The 18,406-nt window shown below is 40.0% G+C and overlaps 2 protein-coding genes across 8 annotated transcripts in view; one reads left to right on the forward strand and one right to left on the reverse strand.

Moving 5' to 3' along the window:
• PDILT (protein disulfide isomerase like, testis expressed) overlaps positions 1 to 5,376 on the reverse strand; it is a 27,450-nt gene extending 22,074 nt beyond the window's left edge. For all 4 annotated transcript variants that reach the window (XR_011101583.1, XM_068699034.1, XM_068699035.1 and 1 more), the window contains exon 1: positions 5,105 to 5,376. Coding sequence is in view for 3 of the 4 variants with exons in the window: in XM_068699034.1 (XP_068555135.1) it covers positions 5,105 to 5,303 (199 nt within the window). In the remaining variant the exon portion in view is untranslated. The remainder of the gene's footprint in view (positions 1 to 5,104) is intronic.
• On the forward strand, positions 1,269 to 18,404 carry LOC137864666 (acyl-coenzyme A synthetase ACSM4, mitochondrial-like). 4 transcript variants are annotated; one of them, XM_068699029.1, is made up of 16 exons: positions 1,280 to 1,426; positions 5,884 to 5,992; positions 6,301 to 6,376; positions 7,909 to 8,176; positions 8,419 to 8,629; positions 9,966 to 10,173; positions 11,019 to 11,162; positions 12,035 to 12,191; positions 13,117 to 13,196; positions 14,193 to 14,316; positions 15,006 to 15,086; positions 15,237 to 15,338; positions 16,228 to 16,355; positions 16,487 to 16,586; positions 17,201 to 17,320; positions 17,917 to 18,404. In XM_068699029.1, the coding sequence occupies exons 4-16, from the start codon at positions 7,976 to 7,978 to the stop codon at positions 18,001 to 18,003; spliced, it is 1,743 nt and encodes a 580-aa protein (XP_068555130.1). In that variant the 5' UTR covers positions 1,280 to 1,426; positions 5,884 to 5,992; positions 6,301 to 6,376; positions 7,909 to 7,975; the 3' UTR covers positions 18,004 to 18,404. The 4 variants fall into 4 exon arrangements, 3 of the variants coding, with proteins under 3 accessions (XP_068555128.1, XP_068555130.1, XP_068555129.1); XM_068699028.1 differs by lacking the exon at positions 6,301 to 6,376; XM_068699027.1 differs by lacking the exons at positions 5,884 to 5,992; positions 6,301 to 6,376 and having other exon boundaries at positions 1,269 to 1,426.
• Positions 18,405 to 18,406: the final 2 nt, after the last annotated feature.

The raw sequence follows: 18,406 nt of genomic DNA on the forward strand, positions 1-18,406 counted from the left end.
TTCTCATTTTTCAGTAACATCGCCTTCAGCTTTTGTGCCTTGAGAAGGTGTTTGTCTTTGAGTCACCCCATCTTGCCTATTAAATGTCATTATCTCAGCATAGATTGTCATTCACAGGCCGCAGGGATCCTACAGTTGATCTGGTGGCTCACTGGGTAACAGACCTGCTAGAAAAGGTAAATGTCACCCTCTTTTTTAGTAAATTGGAATGTGCATAGAGAACAAAGCAGCAGTGCAAGTGCACTTGTATGTTTGTCCTAATGTTATAAAACTACAGACTAAAGAAAATGAAACCCCCCTGATAAATAAGACAGGCAAACTAGAGCCAACTGTCACACGGAGAGACCTTGACAGACTATGGAAGGGGGCCCATGTGAACCTCATGAAGCTCAATGAGGCTAAGTGCAAGGCCCTGCACCTGTGTTAGCGTGATCCCCAGTATCAGTATAGTCGGGGAGAAGAACTGAATGCGAACCACTAATGTGTTTTGCAGCCTAGAAAGCCAGTTGTTTTCTTGTGTTCAGGCTGTGCTTGGCCACAATTGCTATACTATTCCTTCTATATCTGTGACTTCAAATGGTTACAGTTTGTTGTAGTGTACAGTAGTATTTGTAGTGTTCGTTTATAAGTGTACACAGTCCATCCTCCCTGTGGTGCCTTATTTTCATCAAAGTGCTTGGGATTTTTGTTAATTATCTTGATTTCAAAGGTGTGTAAGTAAAAACTTAAAAGCAACAATATTCTGCAATGCAATTCACCGCAGGGGTTTATATTCAGTTAATGTATAGTGTAAATAGTAAAACTCTGCCATGTAGGCAACACTGATGTATGATCTGCCTTCTGCTGGTGGCAAGTGCTCTGTATTCCTTGTGGTAGTAGGCCTATGAGTGATCACTGTAACATTAATGGAAGTGCCATAGATTACAGAAGAATGAGAGACACCTTTCATGTGAGCTTCAAGATTGGGTGCACCTAGGGTGTGTCATTTGGCCAGGAGAACAGGCACTGTTCAGCACACTGCTGCGTGCTGCTCATGTTGTTTTCAGACATTGTTCTGTTCCTTCACAAAAAGGGAAATCGAAGCTGGTACTCTGTTCCTCTGGCCTTTCCTGCCTTCTTCCTGCTGCCCCTTCGGTTACTTTCTTGTTGCTGAAAAGCAGTCAGGATGAGGGCAGGAGAGTGCTGGATTTCTGGATCATTACTTTTTTTCCATGTTGGGTATTTGCCCAGTGTACTTTGCTCAGCTCACTAGAGTACTGACCCTGCATGGCAGAGAATCAGCATATGCTTTTATATTGAACCTTGCCTGAAAGAAGGCAGATCTGCGACACAGTGAGGGTGGAGCTGAAGGGCATTAGGAGGGTCTGGGAGTCGCTGGGCAGAAGACATCAGAGCAGGCCCTTCCTGATTAAATATTGTGGGACTGGTAAGTAGACAATGCAGGGAAAGGGTTGGAGTTTTCACCTAACAGCTAGACCTAAGGCAGATCCTAGAGCTTTGGATCAAAATTTGGATTTCACTCTTAATTCCATCTTGGTATGAATCCCGCTTTCTGTGAATTGTGGGTTTCCTTTGCATTCCCTTACTACGTCTCAGTGATTAAGAATAGGCCAAGAAGAGAAGGGTCTCAGGTCTTGTATTCATTCTGGATTTCTGAAACTAATTCTTGGCAGCCTCACAAATTTCCTGTGTGGCTTATGTGATTATTGCTTTGTCTCTCATTGTCACAGCTCCTCGAGTGATTCCAGGTTCACATTGTTTACATAGCCTATTTTAAGGAGTAGGGCATAAAACTTGAGTACTTTATGGATTCTCTGTTCATGTACATGTCCCATCTTTAGACTCCTCGTGCTGTGGCAATGGAAATTACAGCAAACAAGCCAGCTTGTTCAGCAACGTGGGCTGAACATCATTTCACACATCCCAAGGCAGTGCCTCAGTGCAGGATGATTTTTCACTGTCCCAGAGGCTGTTCAGTGGCAAGTCTCTAAAAGGAGCTGCTGAGATTGAGGCCAAAGATTTCCAGGTAATGTGTCTTGAGCTGAGGAGCTTGTCAGTCTAGTGATTGATTTCATAATTCTCTGCAGGGACTGTAGATGCCATTATGGTTTGTAGCTAGAAAGGCAAGCCATGAATTTTCAGTAAGCCTTTCAGATAGATGTGGTGACCTTGAATTCAAACCATGATGCAGTGAGGATCACTGGTGCAAGGTGTGGTTGTGGAGCAGTGTTTCATCTCTGACTTTCTCAGAAGGTGCAGAGTGTAGGGGAAGGGTGTCTCTGTCCCTCGGTTCTGAAGAAACCCAGTTGTGAGGGCAAGAGAGGTCCCAAACTACTCTGAAGTAGGGACAAGAGAACCTGTTTTTTCGGGCTCTTGCAAAGCTTGAGAATAAAGCTTGACGAAGGCTTTTTTTTGTTTTGTTTTGTTTTTTTCCTGAATAATTATTTTTTCACCAAAATACTGTGTCTTTAGAGGGATCAAAGCAATTCACAATTTCAGGGTGAATTTGGCAAATAGTTTCAAACCCTGCACAATTAAATAAAATCTTGCTAAATTTCAACACTTTGAAACATGTCATTTAAGCACTTCTAATACATTTCTGAGTGATTGTTCTAGAAATTCTAAAACATATTTGAAGTTTTGTAACACTTTTGGGATTAATTAAATGTTTGGTATGATCCAAAGTTAATTTTATTAATTATTATTAATTCCTTAAATGTATTTCTGCAAAGTTAGGATGTTACTTTAATTTCAAATAATCCATTTAAAATTCAGGGTAGATTTGTTTTTTTTTTTCTGTATGTGCCTGTCTGAAATGCCTACCTGCCTCCAGAGCATGCTACTTTGCAAGGTGTTTGTGTAATTTATGGCTGAGTTGGTGTGTGTGCTGAGCTCAGTGAATGTGGCACAGTCAATCGCAGGGTGAAGTAAGGTCAAGCCCGAGGAACAGACACAAAGCTTTTGCTGTCTTATGCAGATTGAGGAGTCTGTTGCCCATAATCATTATGAACTCCCGTACTAAACCTATATCAGAAAAAGTTCTTGCCATAAGTAATGTCCTTCCTTGCTTGTTTGGCTGAACTGTCTCTACTTGGAGATTTACATCATTTTTAGTTAAACTGCTGTCTCTTATAAGGCTCCCAATCTCCACTGCAGTAACCTCTCCCTCCATACCAACCATAGTGCCTGGCATTTAATATGAAATATGTCGTCTCTCCATGCATTTTGATTTCAGTCCTGCTGCAGGCTGAATGATCACTTCTAGTCCAGCAAAGCACTAGGCACAAGGTGTGTCGATGTGCAATTGTAAGGCCATGTGTTGAAATTCAACATTAATGTAAGTGATGATCTGGAGAAGGGGTGGAGTGAGACTGGCCTCCCTGATGGGTTGTATGAAGCAAGCTGGAAAGATGCACTGGAAAAATTTTCGGTGCAAAACCAATGCTATCCTTCAGGCTTGTGCAGTCCCACTGAGAATAAGGCTTGCTGCACAACCCTTTTGAACACCTAAACCCTATTGCGGCCTGGAGGGGGGCTGCAGTAGAGTGAAGAAACCAGGGCCACCCCATCTCTGCAAAGAATCACAGAAGGGCTTGCTTAGAAGTGACCTTGATGCCCATCCTGGTTGACCCCCCTGTCACCCACTAGATCAGCTTGCCCAGGGCCTTGCCTAACCTGGCCTCGAACACTTACAGAGATAGAACATCCATAGCTTCTCTAGGCAGCCTGTGCCAGTGCCTCACCACATCTAATACAAATCTCCCCTTTTTTAGTTTAAAAAAGTTTTAGTCAGTTTATTATCTTACTGCACAGCTGTGGGACTGCACTGGGAACCCAAGAGGTTTGGAGCTGGGGTGGTGGGAACAGAAAACTAATGAAAGGGCTGTAGTCCTCATAGGATCCCAGGTAAACCCGGGCACAGTCAGCATTTACAGCATCAATATTTGTTCTATCTTTGAAAATATGTTACTGTAAAACAATTCCTCTCTAGCTGAATCCACAGTGGTTGCTGTGGCGTCTGCTCTACAGTAACATCTGCTCTCTAAAGAGCCGTACAGAATCATACGGGCTAGATCAGGGACACTGGCAATGGAACTCGGAAGAGCTGTGAGCTCAGCCAGCCTACTTTGATCAGGAAACCATGCTACACAGTGCCAGGCTCTCCTTGTCCCCTGTCATTCCAGATGCATGGGTTTGGCATTATTTAACTAGGCACTGGCCAGAGTGCAGAACTGTGCTTTTGAGAGGCAACACATTTTTTTGGCAATTTAAAGAGACCTTACCATGGCCTTAAAGTCAGTGTTTCAGTCCAGCTAAGCCAATCTAGCAGCCAGCTGTCACTGCACAGAGGCCCAATCCTCCCACTCCTACCTCCTGTGGTTCCCTTGGTTCCAGTACCGGCCCACCAGTGAGCCAAGCCAAGCAGATAACCAGCCCTGCCAAACACTATACTTTTTGTCTTTTTCTTTCGTGATACACTTTCTGTAAGACCCCAATGGCCAGACCTAAGTCTCAAAGTTAGTTGCTCAAAAGACCCCATTAAGTTTCTTCCCCATGAGGAACAAACATGAATGTAATAGAAAAACCTCAAATCTGCCTTCACTTAACTAAGCTCATTTCAGGGAAAGAGTCTTGCAGATCTATATAATACAATTAGAGTCACTAAAATAATGCAAAGAGCCATTCCCTGAAGTCCAAATACAGACACGAGATGCCAACTTGCTAAAACTTCAATAAAAGGTATGGATGAAAATGTAAGAAAGAAAAGCCATCTCTGATTTTTGAATACTTGGAGTCTCACTCGTCATTGCTGTGAACCACATCCTTACAAAATTAGATAACGGAAGCAGAGAATGCCAAGTCACAACTCCGTGTGTGTGGACCCATCTTAGTATCAATATCAGTCTCACAGAACAGACTGGTATTTAACCACCCCAAAAAGCAATCAGTGATTGTAGCCATAGTCAGAAATAGATACATGGAGAACATCAAACAAGGACTGCTGGAGGACAAAGCAGCAGCAGAACAAATGTACCTTGATGCCCCAGCATCAGCTGTACTCTGCAGAGCTACCAGGGTAAGAGATGACAGAAATGATACTCACAGAACTCCACCAGTAGGTACTTTGTTTCCTTCAATGCTCTGTCAAAGTTGCTCTTTTTCAGCAGGAGTACATTGTTTTCCTTTTTTATTCTGGGGAGCTTGGCTTTCTTTAGTTTTGTTTCATTTGGGCCTATGCTGTCTATAGCCAGGAAAGCTGTGAGAAATAATAGTGGCAGAAAGAAAGACGGACATGTCTTCATCTTGCTCTGCCTTTACTCAGTTACCAAAAAAGAAAGGAGTAAAGGAGCACTAAACAGCAGTATTTGCTGCTCAAATGGCTGCTGTTGTATCAGCTAAACTAAGGGGCTGATAAGGTTGATAAGTCTACCACCAGGGGAGCCAACTGCACCTTTCCACTAGAAGCCTAACGTAGTTAATTACTTCCTCATATCTAGTAGTGTTTGGAAAAACAACGGTGGAGACAGTGGGTTTATTGTTTCTGTAAATAATCAGAACAAAAGCCTGGAGAGAAGGTGAGAGCACAGGAGGAAACAAGTGGATTCGTAGTGCACCTCTCCAATTAGACTCCCTGCTCCCCTTACCATTACCCACCACAGAACTACAGACAAAACAGTAAGTGAGGTACCTAGGAAAGTATCTGGTGGCTGCTTCTCTGGTTAATATTTGGTTGTCTGTGGCACTTAGGGAGCTACTTACAGGTTCAATTCAGAGTATGCTGAAATCGGGGAAGAACTCACCTTGCTTTGTATATGTACTTTTAGTAGCTGTGAGGCTCCTGTCATGTCACGTTGCAGCTCAAGGAAAATGTCTATGTTGCAGGTTAAACCAGAGGATTTTGATATGGATTCTCATTTGTAGCCCATTGTCATGCAACATGAAGGGCTTGTGACCCAAATTAATTAGCTAATATCTGTAGAGTAAACTGAAGGTACGTACTATTTTATTCTTAGTATAGCTTTCATCTATGTTTATGAACTCTAAGACCTCCTAAAAATACCTTATGAAAAGGTTAAGAAGGTACTATTTAGTAAGAAATGGTTATTTTTGAAAATATTTTCAAAAATATTTTCCAGCCTGTAATTGTATTCTGTATTCTGGCATTTGTTTCACTGGTGTGGGCGAGGACTGAGGTGACTTGAGGACAGGTCGGTCCAGATAAGTAGAACCAAATTAATTGTTAAAGAAGTTGCTCTCTGGAGAAAGTGTAAGTGTAGCTTTGCTCTTTCATGCCCTTAGACTACAGGATGAAAAATTTGGTATGAAGAGAGGGTACAGCTAAAGGGAAGAAGGCTTCCTAATTGTGGTTGATTTGGTAAGTCTCCATTTTCTTGGTGATAGCAGATTGCTTCAGTTTAGGTTGTTTTCATTCCTGGTGTGAGTGGGGCTTGGTTTCAAGTGAACTTTACGAATCTCAAAGGCTGTAATGCACCTTGAGACTTGTCCGATTAGCACTTGTACAGGGTGCCTAATGAAATCAGGGAGCTGTGTACTCAGGCTGCTTTCAAGATAAGACCACACTAATACAGATACAGTAATCAGGTTCTAAAGGGGAAAAAAACAACCGCACACACACACACAACAGGAAGATAAGAGTCTCCTTTTTGACTTTGTGGTTGTTTTCTCTTTGTAACAGAGAAAACATCAGTTATTCATCTCTTTTTTGAAGCTGTCTTCCAAGTAACGTCCTGGGAGGGTATAAAACATCTTCCAGAAGAACAGGGGGAAAATAACAAGGCATGTTTAATCTGAACAGACCATGTTGTAAAGTACCCCAGAACACAGCTTAAGGCTCCCAGAGCACACACAGGTAGTGTGACAAAGCCATTTGCTTGCAGAGTTGATTTTTCCCTGTCTGCCACTGAAACAAATAGCAATCGTATCAAATTTCTCCTGAAAACCTCCTACCAGGTAGTAGGCACCAATTTGGAAAGGTCTTCTAACCTCCAGGAAGGAAACTGGAATAAGAGGAGGAGCACACACAAGTCCTACCAGGACACAGATTCCTAGAGTGGCAAGATCCTTAGGGATCTGACTAAACTCATAACAAGTTTAATCAGAAGATTTCGATTCCAGGAGTAAAGATCCAGTTTTCTAGACTTCCGAAGCTGGGCTTTAAATAACTGTGGTATCACCTGTTCTGCCTCTTCCAGGTGAGCCTGCATGTTGTGTAGGCAAGACAAGAAGTGGTGGGATTTTCTTTGTGAGTATATTTTACAATGTATATATTTCTTACAGGCACACAATTGAGCTGAAGTGCAAAGCAAATGGAAATCTTTGGAATTTCATCTTTGCTTGCCTACTGTTTATTTTGTGTTTATTCCATACCCCCCAGAAAAAATAGAACTCACAAGGAAATACTCACCAGTTTCACTGATGTATGCTTTCATATGGGGAATCGCCACCTAGTGTGTATTCAAGACATAACATAGTTACATACGCAAGCTTGAATCGGTGGGATAAAGTGTCCTTACTGTAACACATTTCCTAAGATTTAGCAGTAGATCATTTCATTTCTGTGAGCAGTCAAAATGTAAAACTTGGAAGAATCGAGAGAGAGATTTAGAAAAGAACTGGCAAGTGAAATCTTATAGATGAGATATGAGATTTATTCATCAGCTGAAAAGGCTGATTATAATAAAAAAAAAAAAAAAAAAAAAAAAACAATTACAGTCTCTGGAAAAGGAGGAATACTTATTTTAAGAATCAATTAAAATAGTGGGGAAAGCAGGGAGGGCACACAAACAACCTATTTGTTCCAGCTGGTTTGGATTCATTTCTCCAACATCACAAACTCAACAGCATCCAATATCTGGCTGTTTTTAAATGTATTTTCTGTCATTGCAGATGACTGATCCCTGTTGGTGTTCATCTGATATTTATTTCTGCACTGTCTGCTAAACCATCATTTATCATGAGGTCATTTGTCAAGTCCTGGATTCCTCAGTGCTTGCAGATTCTCAGGTCGCCTTGCAGATTATTCCATGGATGTAACAGGCTGCTTACATCTCAGGTTATTTCATACTATGACTCTGTAAACCGGTGTGAAAAGGAACTGCCAGAATATTTCAACTTTGCAAGTGATGTCTTGGATAAGTGGTCACAACTGGAAAAGGTAGTGTCTTTCTTCTTCTTCATAGACTTTGGAACAAATCTCAAATGATACAAATAAATTTGCGTTATGGATGCTGTATAATTTTAGCTGGAGAGTATGATGTAGTATTTTCTTTGTCAGCAATGTGGGTATCACTCTAAGAGACTGATGACAAAGGATCATTTCCTTAGTCTGGAGTTATTTTGGATTAAAACTAAACCTTTTAAGGTTTGTCATTTATAATATATTCTATTGCATTCTAGGATGGAAAACGACCAGCAAACCCAGCTTTTTGGTGGGTAAATGATGAAGGAGAAGAGGTGAAATGGAGCTTTGAAGAGTTGGGATTTCTGTCCAGGAAAACAGCTAATATACTTTCTGAGGCATGTGGCTTGCAGAGAGGAGACAGAATGATAGCAGTTCTGCCTCGTGTTCCTGAATGGTGGCTACTGAATGTGGCCTGTATGCGAACAGGTGAATAACCGTATTGATTTCTTAGACACAGAAAGAACGAAAATACATAGATGTGAAAAATTTGCTGAATTAATATTTAAAAAAAAAGAAAGAAAAGTGAGCAGAAATTAGCTGCTCTGCCCTGTACAATTGTTTTATACAGAAAGAGAGTTGGCAGCACCCACACAAGAACCGAAACAGCGTTGTTCTAGATACTGAATAGACACGGTTCAGTTAAATGGCATCCTCAGTTGAAGACAGTGGAGATTAAATGTTTACAACCTAAGGCCAGATTTGACCAGAGCCATTATCAGAATCAACAGTTTTAATGCACTCATTTATATGATTGCAGTGGTTTATAATTCAGTACAATATTTTTTCCATTTTGCTGTTAGTTTCAAAAATTCTTCAGAAGAAGTTGAACCATTTCATTTTTAGTCTGCTAAACATCCATTATAAAACAATTCAGCATCAGCAGGGACACAATCAAGTATTTTTATATTGTTTGCTCCATGATTCTTGCAGGTTGCAGATGGGGCTGAGACTTAGGGAATCCAGTTCTTACTGCATCCAAGATTTTCTTAACTATGACATGGGAATATCATTCAGTAGCTCAGTGCTTCAGTTTCCTAGCTGTGAAATTTAGCAGACACATGTGAAGGTGCAGGAAGACTGAAATCAATCATGTAGGTGTAGGTTATTGAAATTCTTGGGAAAAGGAGGTAGAGAAATCCAGAAAATTTGTTTTTCCCTCTAAAAACTTGAATTCAAGCACATTGTGGCCATTATCCAAACTCGCATTTATTCACATTAGAATACTAATCCATGCTTGACAGATGTGTTGACTGAGCTGTATGTGTAAACTACCTGACCTCAATCTGTTGAGGTCTATATACCATGTCAGAGATATTAATTCCTTATTGAAATGAACAATGGCTTTATGCCACATGTAAATATTATCCAAATGCTGGCCTTATACACTTCAGCGGATGGTAATTTCACAACTCCCTTCCTTAGATACAGATCGTGAAGGAAGTATTAAAAACAATCTAAATCTAGATCTTACTCATCAGATACACCTTTAATGTGCATGACACAAAACTCAACATCAGTGTTGCAGATTTTGGAGGTTGTTCAGAGACAGATGAGATCTGGCAGGTTGGGTCTATGCCAGGTCATTCCTTGACCACAAATTCACCCAACTGTGCCTTCAAAACGTGAGTTAAACTTTGTTCCTTGTTCTGAAAGAATAAGTTCTTGGCAAGTAACTCAGCTTTTCTGTGACTGGGGTCATGTTGTGTAAACATTGTAAAGATAAATGGTGAATTTTCTGAATTGCTTGTTGCTTTTTTTCCAGGAATTGTCTTTATTCCAGGAACATCCCAATTAACAGCCAAAGATATTTTATACCGACTCCAGGCTTCAAAGGCCAAGTGCATCGTTACTAGTGATGCACTGGCACCTGCAGTGGAATCTGTCATGTCTGAATGCCATTTTCTGAAAACCAAATTAATTGTAGCCAAAGGGAGCCGAGATGGGTGGCTGAACCTCAAAGAACTCTTTGTGTGAGTACAGCTGTTTTATCAACATCTATGTGAAATAAAGGAAGCTGTGTTAGTCAGGTGATGACTCTGAGCTTTGGGATTCCAAAATACAGATGAGTTATATTTTTTCCATACCTCTGCCAACTCACTGTAATCACTTCATTAAGTACAAATTCCTCCAGCATACTTTTTGGGAGCTGAACTCAAGTCTTTGAGCTTACTCAGCAACTTGCCAGCTTCTAAAATGTTTGTTTCCACCTGCAATCACAGCACAAATGCACAGAGTACTAATCCTGCAGTTGTTTGTGCTTGTCTTCTAGAGCCCAGCCTTATGTCTCTTTAATTCAATGAGATGATAACATTGCCGTAACATCTGTTGGTGCCCCACTAATGTGGCATCAGTTATTTCTTCCCTTGACTGTCTTGATAGCCCAGACAGTCTGACAGTTCATCGGTATCTTGAACTTAAATGGTATAATATGTGTGTAAGACCACCTTGCCTGGCATCAGAGCCTGAATATGGCCCCCATTGACTTCAAAGTGGGAGACAGTATGTGTTGAGGCAGAAGTTATTTTTGCATCTACCTGTCCTACAAGAAGTGCTTTGAGAACCCTTGCAAAATAATTGTGTGCAGTCACTGGAATATGCTCTAGGTGCTCATGTTGTGAAAATTGTTATATACAGAGCAAACTTGTGAGTAACCAGATGTGCTTTCTAGCTCTTATGTGTGCTGCCTGATGCAACTATTTATTTTGTGAGATCATATAGTTTGGGGCCAATCATTTTCCTGTTTATCTCCTAAACCTTAAAAAGTAGTATTTCTTTCATGGAATGTAATAGCTATTATGTACTATTTCTTCTGAAGGGTGACATCTGCTGACCATAAATGCGTCAAGACAAGAAGTCAAGACCCGATGCTGATCTATTTTACTAGTGGAAGTACAGGCTCTCCAAAGATGGTGGTACAGTCCCATGGCAGTTATGGCATTGGATTTGCAACCAGTGGCAGGTATAGCTTGTGGTTGCTCCCAGTGTACTGATTACATGATACAATCACTGATTGAAAACGGGACAGTAAGAGTTACAGTAAACGTAGGCGTTTTGTGAGCATAGGATCTTGCTTCTTCCTCACCTTCCCCTTCTTAGGGTAGAACACTGGTTATTAAAAACTTTTGAAGACTCAGTTGAGATCATTAAGCCACAGGGTTTTACCACTCACAGAGCTGACTGCAGAGTAGCAGTCAGGATAGCCTCCTTATAGCAAAACCAGATAAAGTTGAGTTCTTTAGTATTATGTAAGCCTTCCCTGAGAACCAAAGGCCTTTGGACCATAGGATTGTATCTTTCAAGTCACAGTTCACTTGGAATCTGGCTTGGCAATGGTTTGCTTTCACTGAGCATCTTTCTCATTTGTACTTCCCAAGGAGTGAGAAATTTTGTGAAAACCAAAAGATGCATTTCCTTAGGCGTTCTCTGTTGAAAGTTGCTGGCATGGAGTCAACAGAAGTAATTTGTTTAAATTCCTAGAGAAATAATCTGGTATTTAGCTGATGTCTAACCCACAAGGTAAGGAAAGCGTGTTCCAAATGATCTGCTCAGCTTTTGAGCTTTTGGTCTGGATCCAGATTCTGCAACAAAGGCCAAGGATGTTTTTGCACTGTTCAGAAGAAAAACAGATACTTGAAATATTAAACAGGAGGAAACGAAGGGAAAAATGTTTTTAAGATTTTCTTAAATTATTGCAAACTTTCTAAACAGCCCTACTTGGTGACACTTCATGTTCTAATGGAAGCCTCCTGTCATTTCCTTTAATTGTGCTGTGACTTGGACCTGAGTCTCTCACACTGTATGAAGCATTTTTTTTCCCCTCTGCTTTATCAGGTACTGGATGAACTTGACTCCCTCAGATATAATGTGGAATACCTCTGATACTGGCTGGGTAAAGGCAGCTTGGAGCAGTGTTTTTGCACCATGGATCAATGGATCATGTGTTTTTGTACACAGTTTGCCAGAGTTTAAACCAGCAGTTATTGCAGAGGTAAGCATAACATTTCTTTTGATGAAAGCATGGCTTATCTTTTAAATAAAGCTAATTTTTGTTGAGCTTTATTTCCATTTTGCATAAATGAAGCAAACAAGGTAGATTTCAGTGCATATGTACCAACTGCTCTGTAGCATCAAGCATAGTACTTCCCACATTCCAAACAACTATCCCTCCCTTTGGTGCCTGGTAAGCTAGATGAGCAAGTGTTTTCCCTCCTGGTTAGACCATGTGACAGGGCTACAGGGTGGAGGATATGTGGTGAAAGATGCAGGATAGAATTAACTGAAGATCACTGGTGTCCTGTCCAATATTTAGCCTAAAGCAAAGCTTGATTATGAACTTCGGGGTACTTAGGGAGAAGGGTGGGCATTGGCCAGTAAGAAGAGTTGGGTATGAACCTGAACTGGGGTTCTGCTATCCTGAATTTTCTGTGAGTTGCCAGTGTGCCTACTCCTCCCCTCTGATTTACAAGACCAAACAGCTGGGCTGTTCTCAACATCAGCCTCGTGTGTGGAAGGGAGACCCAGACTGCTTCAGGAACAAACTTGGAAAAGCTTCATTCTTATTCGTTGTTTTCACTTTGCCTTGAGCCTAGGACAGCATTGCCTTGGGATGGAGGAAAGGATCTTAAATGGAACTACTAGCTACTCTCAGCAGTCACTCATTCACATGAGTGATTTTTGTTGGACAGAAAATACTATTTTTTTCTACAGCAGTGGCATTGACTGGTACAACCACTCCATGGTCAGGATGTCTCAGGCATTCACAGTTCTTTGTTGAATGTTGAATGTATCTGGCATTTGTAGGAGTTTCATTTTGCAAACATTTTAGCACATAAGTCATGTTAACATCACCTGACACAGAGTCAGACTCACCATTACATTTTATTTTCAGCAAGGTAACTTTCTTTTTTTTCTAGACTCTCTCAAGATACCCTATCACCACCTTTTGCACTGCCCCCACTGCCTACCGCATGCTTGTCCAACACTGTCTGAGCAGGTACTGCGCATCTGTTGCAAGGGTAGCAGAGAGGCTGGGATATAATGCTCTGACAGCTCTGGCTGTTTAGTGCCTTATGTTATTTTTTCAGATAAAGGAAAACTAATCAGCGAAAATTTGCTCTCAGAAGAGAAGGCTATGTTCTGAAACATGAGAATATGTAGTCACACCTTCGGCCATTTAGGCTTCAGGAATGGGGTCTTGTTAAAAACAGCACAGAAGAAATAAATTAGATGATGTATTATAAGGTATCACTTCCTTTGAACTTATGGTTCACAGTTAAATTTAAGTCAACAAGGATTTCGGACAGCTCTGGATCAAGGAACTGTTGGAGTACAGTGAAGTTGTTCTGTATACTTTAGAATGAAGTGATCATTTAGAGGACTTTCACATGCTGAGAGTTACTTGGCAGCAGTTGCTACTGGTTTTGTTACGCTGTAAAATATTCAGCTTATGAGAAGTAGTCAATGTGATTTGTAAGGAGTTTTCACACCTTTAGTGATGTACTTACTCTTCTTGCACATGACTTTCATCCTGAAAAAAGCCAGCCCTAATTTAGTAGAAAGCTCAGGCTCTGTGTTCCTATTTAGCCTTTCTTTTGCTTTAGAAAATTCTGGATTTGGTCTTAGGTGTCGGGATTTAGCCACCTAATTCAGCTTTCCAAGAACACCTGACATGCTTGTTCAGATTGCTCTGGTCAGTTCTTTCAAGAAAACACCTTTGCTTGCTTTTTTTCCAACAAAATTTTGAAATCCTTTTTTGTCCTTAGCAACTCCCAGTGACACAGAGAGAAATCACATTGTCCTCAGTGGTAACATGACCAATCTAGGAGTTCAGTCCAGGAGCATGTAACAGGATGATTACTGTCATTTTCAAACTAGCTTGTAAAGTTTTAGTTATACTTTCTTTGAAAGTTGAGGGGAGCTGCCCAGGTAAAACCATTCACTGCTGTTTTCAGAAATTAAGAAAATTATTTTATTTGCTATTCTTCTCAAGCTACAAGTTCATGAGTCTGAAACATTGTTTGTCTGGAGGGGAAGCACTCAATCCTGAAGTGATGGAGCAGTGGAAAATCCAAACAGGGCTGGATATCTATGAAGGCTATGGCCAGACTGAAACAGTATGTTCATTTTAATTCCTACAGTATGCCATTTCAAAGGTGACAGTACCCAAGGCACGATGTGCTTTGATAAATCAATGGAAAAGGTGAAAATAATGAACTTTTTAAAGGAAGCTCCTTGCAAAAAGCATGCCAGAAGCTACATCAGATCAAATAACTTATAGTAGAGCTTTTCATCATCTTCAATTAAAAAGAAAAAATAAAAAGTAATTTGCTGTGGATATCAGCTTGGCCCCTTTGAGCTTCTGATGGAAAGAATTAAATCAGTTCACATCCCAGACCATTCTGTAAGTGATCATAATGAAGCTATTATGAGTCAGATTTCAAGCATTCTCTCCTCTTATCCTTGAGAGGGTCCCAAGTAAATTATCCCCTTATTGAAATAAGACGTGATCATCTTATATCTGCTGTCTTGCAAATTCAGGTGTTTGCAAGAGAATGCATTGGGGCAAACTGAGCATAAGCAATCACAGTCCACAGGGCTAACCATTCTCCCATATGATGGAGAACCGCAGTGCTTTAGTCTTGATTCAGTCCTGGTTGTTACAAAGCCATGAAGAGATGTCACGTCTAATGCAAGCTGATAAGAAAGCCTAGAAAATGCTGCAAGATTTATAATGTATGTTATATATGAATATATATGAATTACATGCATTCATAAGTAATATGAATACATATCTGTTATGCAGGTAACAATATGTGCCAATATGAAAGGAATGAAAATTAAACCTGGCTCTTTGGGAAAAGCTGTTCCCCCTTATGATGTGCAGGTATGTTGATACACTGCATCTGAGCTTAGCTGCAATTTGGGGTATGTGCATAAGGGGAATGCTGTCTGTGTCCTGGTCTGTCATTCACTAGTTTCAACACAAGTATTTCACAAAACTAGTCAAAGCAGTAATGGTAAGTCCTTTCTGCAGATCATAGATGACCACGGTACTGTTGTGCCTGTCGGAAAAGAAGGCAACATCGCTATTCGAGTTCAACCTGAACGACCATTCTGTATGTTCTCTGAGTACTTGGTAAGTCTGACTTAGCATCTCTGTGCCTGCTGAGAAGCTTGAGAGACCCAGGGCAAAGTTACCTTACTGAGGAGCAGAATTTCATCCAGCATCTTCACAGGGTCTGTCTAGGTTATGTGAGAGCTTTGATCAGTACATCTGATCAAGAACACACAGGCAAGATATAATTGCATCTTGCACCATGAAGCAGGAAGTACCTTGTTCCAGACCTGCATCTAGCTCTTAGCTTTGTAGGCTTTATATTCAGTGCATCACTCCCTTCTCTTCCTTTCCACCCCTATCCTTGGATCAAGAATAATAAAGCAAATCCATAAAGGCTTCTCTAATATGCCAAGAGCTCAGGGAGGGTTTCCAAAGAGCACAAATACCTTACTCCTTAATATCACTAACATCTTCAATGTTTCGTCAAGTCTTGTGTTGTCAAGTTGCTTTTTCTTATGTAGAAAAATAGGTAAGTGTAGTTAATGAAGTTTTTCTTGTAGGTCACCTCATCTGTGCTTTGGTCTTGAAGGTCAGGGGGTGAAAAGTTTCTGTTGACAGGAGACCGTTGTGGAGACCCCCTGCAATAAAAAATCATTTCTCTGAAGAAAATCAAATACATATTTTAGCAAAATGCTATGTTGGATGGGCATTCTGAAGGATCACATCCTTTTTTTCTAAAACAAATAGATATATGCAAATGCCATCTCTCATGCATTGCTTGTTCAAAACTGCTAATTAAAGCGGCTCTTTTTTTTAATTGAACACGTAAAATAACATTAAATATATTACTTTGAGTCTAACTAAAAAATAGCCTTGATCATTCTTAGCACTACTGCAAAGTGAATGAATTACATTCCATTAACTATCAGATACACTTTTCTTTTTTTGAAATGTTGGTTGTTGTCAGGATAATCCAGAGAAAACTGCTGCGTGCATGTCTGGAAACTTTTATGTCACTGGGGACAGAGGGATTATGGATGAGGAAGGATATGTCTGGTTTGTTGGAAGATCTGATGATATAATTAATTCTTCTGGGTAAGTCAGTTGCTTTTAGATTTGATTGTTTGCCTGGTAAGAATGTTCTGGTTTTTAGCACAAAATACAATATCAAAAGACCAGCTGAATGACTAACTTGCTATGGCTATCATATTTATGTTTTCTCCTAGGTATCGTATTGGTCCCTTTGAAGTTGAAAGTGCCTTAATACAGCACCCTGCAGTCATGGAGTCAGCTGTTGTCAGCAGTCCTGATCCAGTTCGAGGGGAGGTAAAAAGGAAAAAAAAAAAAAAAAAAGATGTGGAAAGAAATATATTTTATTCTAAGCACAAAGTTCTCTATATATACGAGGCTTCCTTGGAATGAAAAAGTTGCAAATTTGAAATTAAAATGACTTAAAAAAAATAAACAGTCCTCGACAGATCTCAGAATTTCAGCATTTTCCTCTCAAAAGGTTTGAGGTGGAAAAAATAATGTATTGTGGCATCTTTTTGTCTAAGAAATAGTATTAGGGATTTTACTCCTATTTTGTCACTAAGCACATGGTAGCAGAGAGGTTTTTGTGTTTCAACATTCCAACATGGTTTTTTTTGAGGTGAAACTTTCAGCTGTTTTCTTTTCTGTTCTAAAACTTCTGGAAAGTTTAGTAGTATATAAAATCAAGAAGAAGAAAAAAGTGGAGGAAAACAAACAAACAAACATAAAGCCCTGTACTTCAGTTGGTGTCCTTTATTACAACTCACTCCATAATAAACAGCAATAGCCCAGGACATAAGAGATTAAGAACAACTTTCTTGTATTTTGGTATTCAGCTGTAGCAACAAAAGTATCTCTTTATTCCTACATCTGGAAGTTAATGGAGTCCTTTAACTTTTGTGGTACAGGTAGTCAAAGCCTTCATTGTTTTGGCTCCTGCTTTTGTATCACATGATCCAGAAAAACTAACTCAAGATCTTCAGCAACATGTCAAAAAGGTGACTGCTCCTTACAAGTATCCAAGAAAGGTAAGTACACTACAAAAAGGTCTTCTAATTGTGTCAGGAACTGAACTGTTTTTTTCCATCCTCAGTTCCTTTTCAACTGCTGACTAACACTTTAAACATAGTTAGATAAAATAAAAATAAATTAGAGAGCCAGCTGTAGCCTTGGGTTTGCTGTTTTCACTAAAAGAGCCCAAAAGGAAGAAGTGGTTCCTTACCTTTATCAGGGACTAGTCGTACTTTCATGAATTACAAGATTTTCACAGTGATTCTGATGGACAAGGCATTCATTCTTACCAGTTCCTTCCTTGAGCTCTGTTTAGACTCTGAGCCAAAGCAAAGTAGAAATTCCTGCTGGCATCAAAGGAGTTGAAAAACAATAATTTGCTTTCATAATAGCTGAAGCACACACACCTTCAGGACTATGGTTCTTGCCCCTGCAAGTACTACCTGTGCAGCCCAGCTAAGATGTGTAGTAAGGAATTTCACCATCCCACCCCCAAGCTGTGCAGCTTCCCAGCTTTTTACTCTATCCATAATATTGGTATGTCTTTCCTTGCATCTCAAAGATTAATCAGAATTTGTTTGGCTAAAAGTGAGTATGCATTTTTGTCATTCAGGTGGAATTTGTTCAGGCTCTGCCAAAGACAGCTACTGGGAAAATCCAGAGAAAGGTTCTAAGGAACAAAGAGTGGGAAAAAGCATAAGATTGATGGAAATGGAGGAAGAGAGGAAATTTCCATCATCCATACCAGTCATAGCTGTGTTTGGACTTGGCATGTTATCATGACCCAGAGCACTAAGAGATTGTATGGAAAAACAAGCTACAGGGGACAAAAAGTTGGTAACATTCATGTGACTTGAGGACATGTGATATTAGAACCACTTTTACCATTGACCTGCAATTTTTCAAATGGAAGAAGATGCAAGTAATTGTGAATGAAGCATGAAAGAGACAAGGGAGAGATTGAAGAGTGTACAAAAGTTTATTTTTTTTTTTACTGGAATTAATATAAACAGCAGCTTTATTAAAAAAAAAAAAAGTCTACAACAATTTTTACTATTACAAATAACTAAGTTAATAAAAAAAATCTTTACCTGTAATGAGTA

This window comes from Anas acuta, chromosome 15, assembly GCF_963932015.1.
Source record: "Anas acuta chromosome 15, bAnaAcu1.1, whole genome shotgun sequence".
NCBI lineage: Eukaryota > Metazoa > Chordata > Aves > Anseriformes > Anatidae > Anas > Anas acuta.

Coding starts and splice junctions, on each gene's coding strand:
- LOC137864666 (XM_068699027.1), top strand. CDS start 7,976: ATGAGGTCATTTGTCAAGTCCTGGATTCCTCAGTGCTTGCAGATTCTC. Junction 15,087..15,236: donor TTCCCCCTTATGATGTGCAG/GTATGTTGATAC, acceptor TCCTTTCTGCAG/ATCATAGATGACCACGGTAC. Junction 17,321..17,916: donor CTTACAAGTATCCAAGAAAG/GTAAGTACACTA, acceptor TTTGTCATTCAG/GTGGAATTTGTTCAGGCTCT.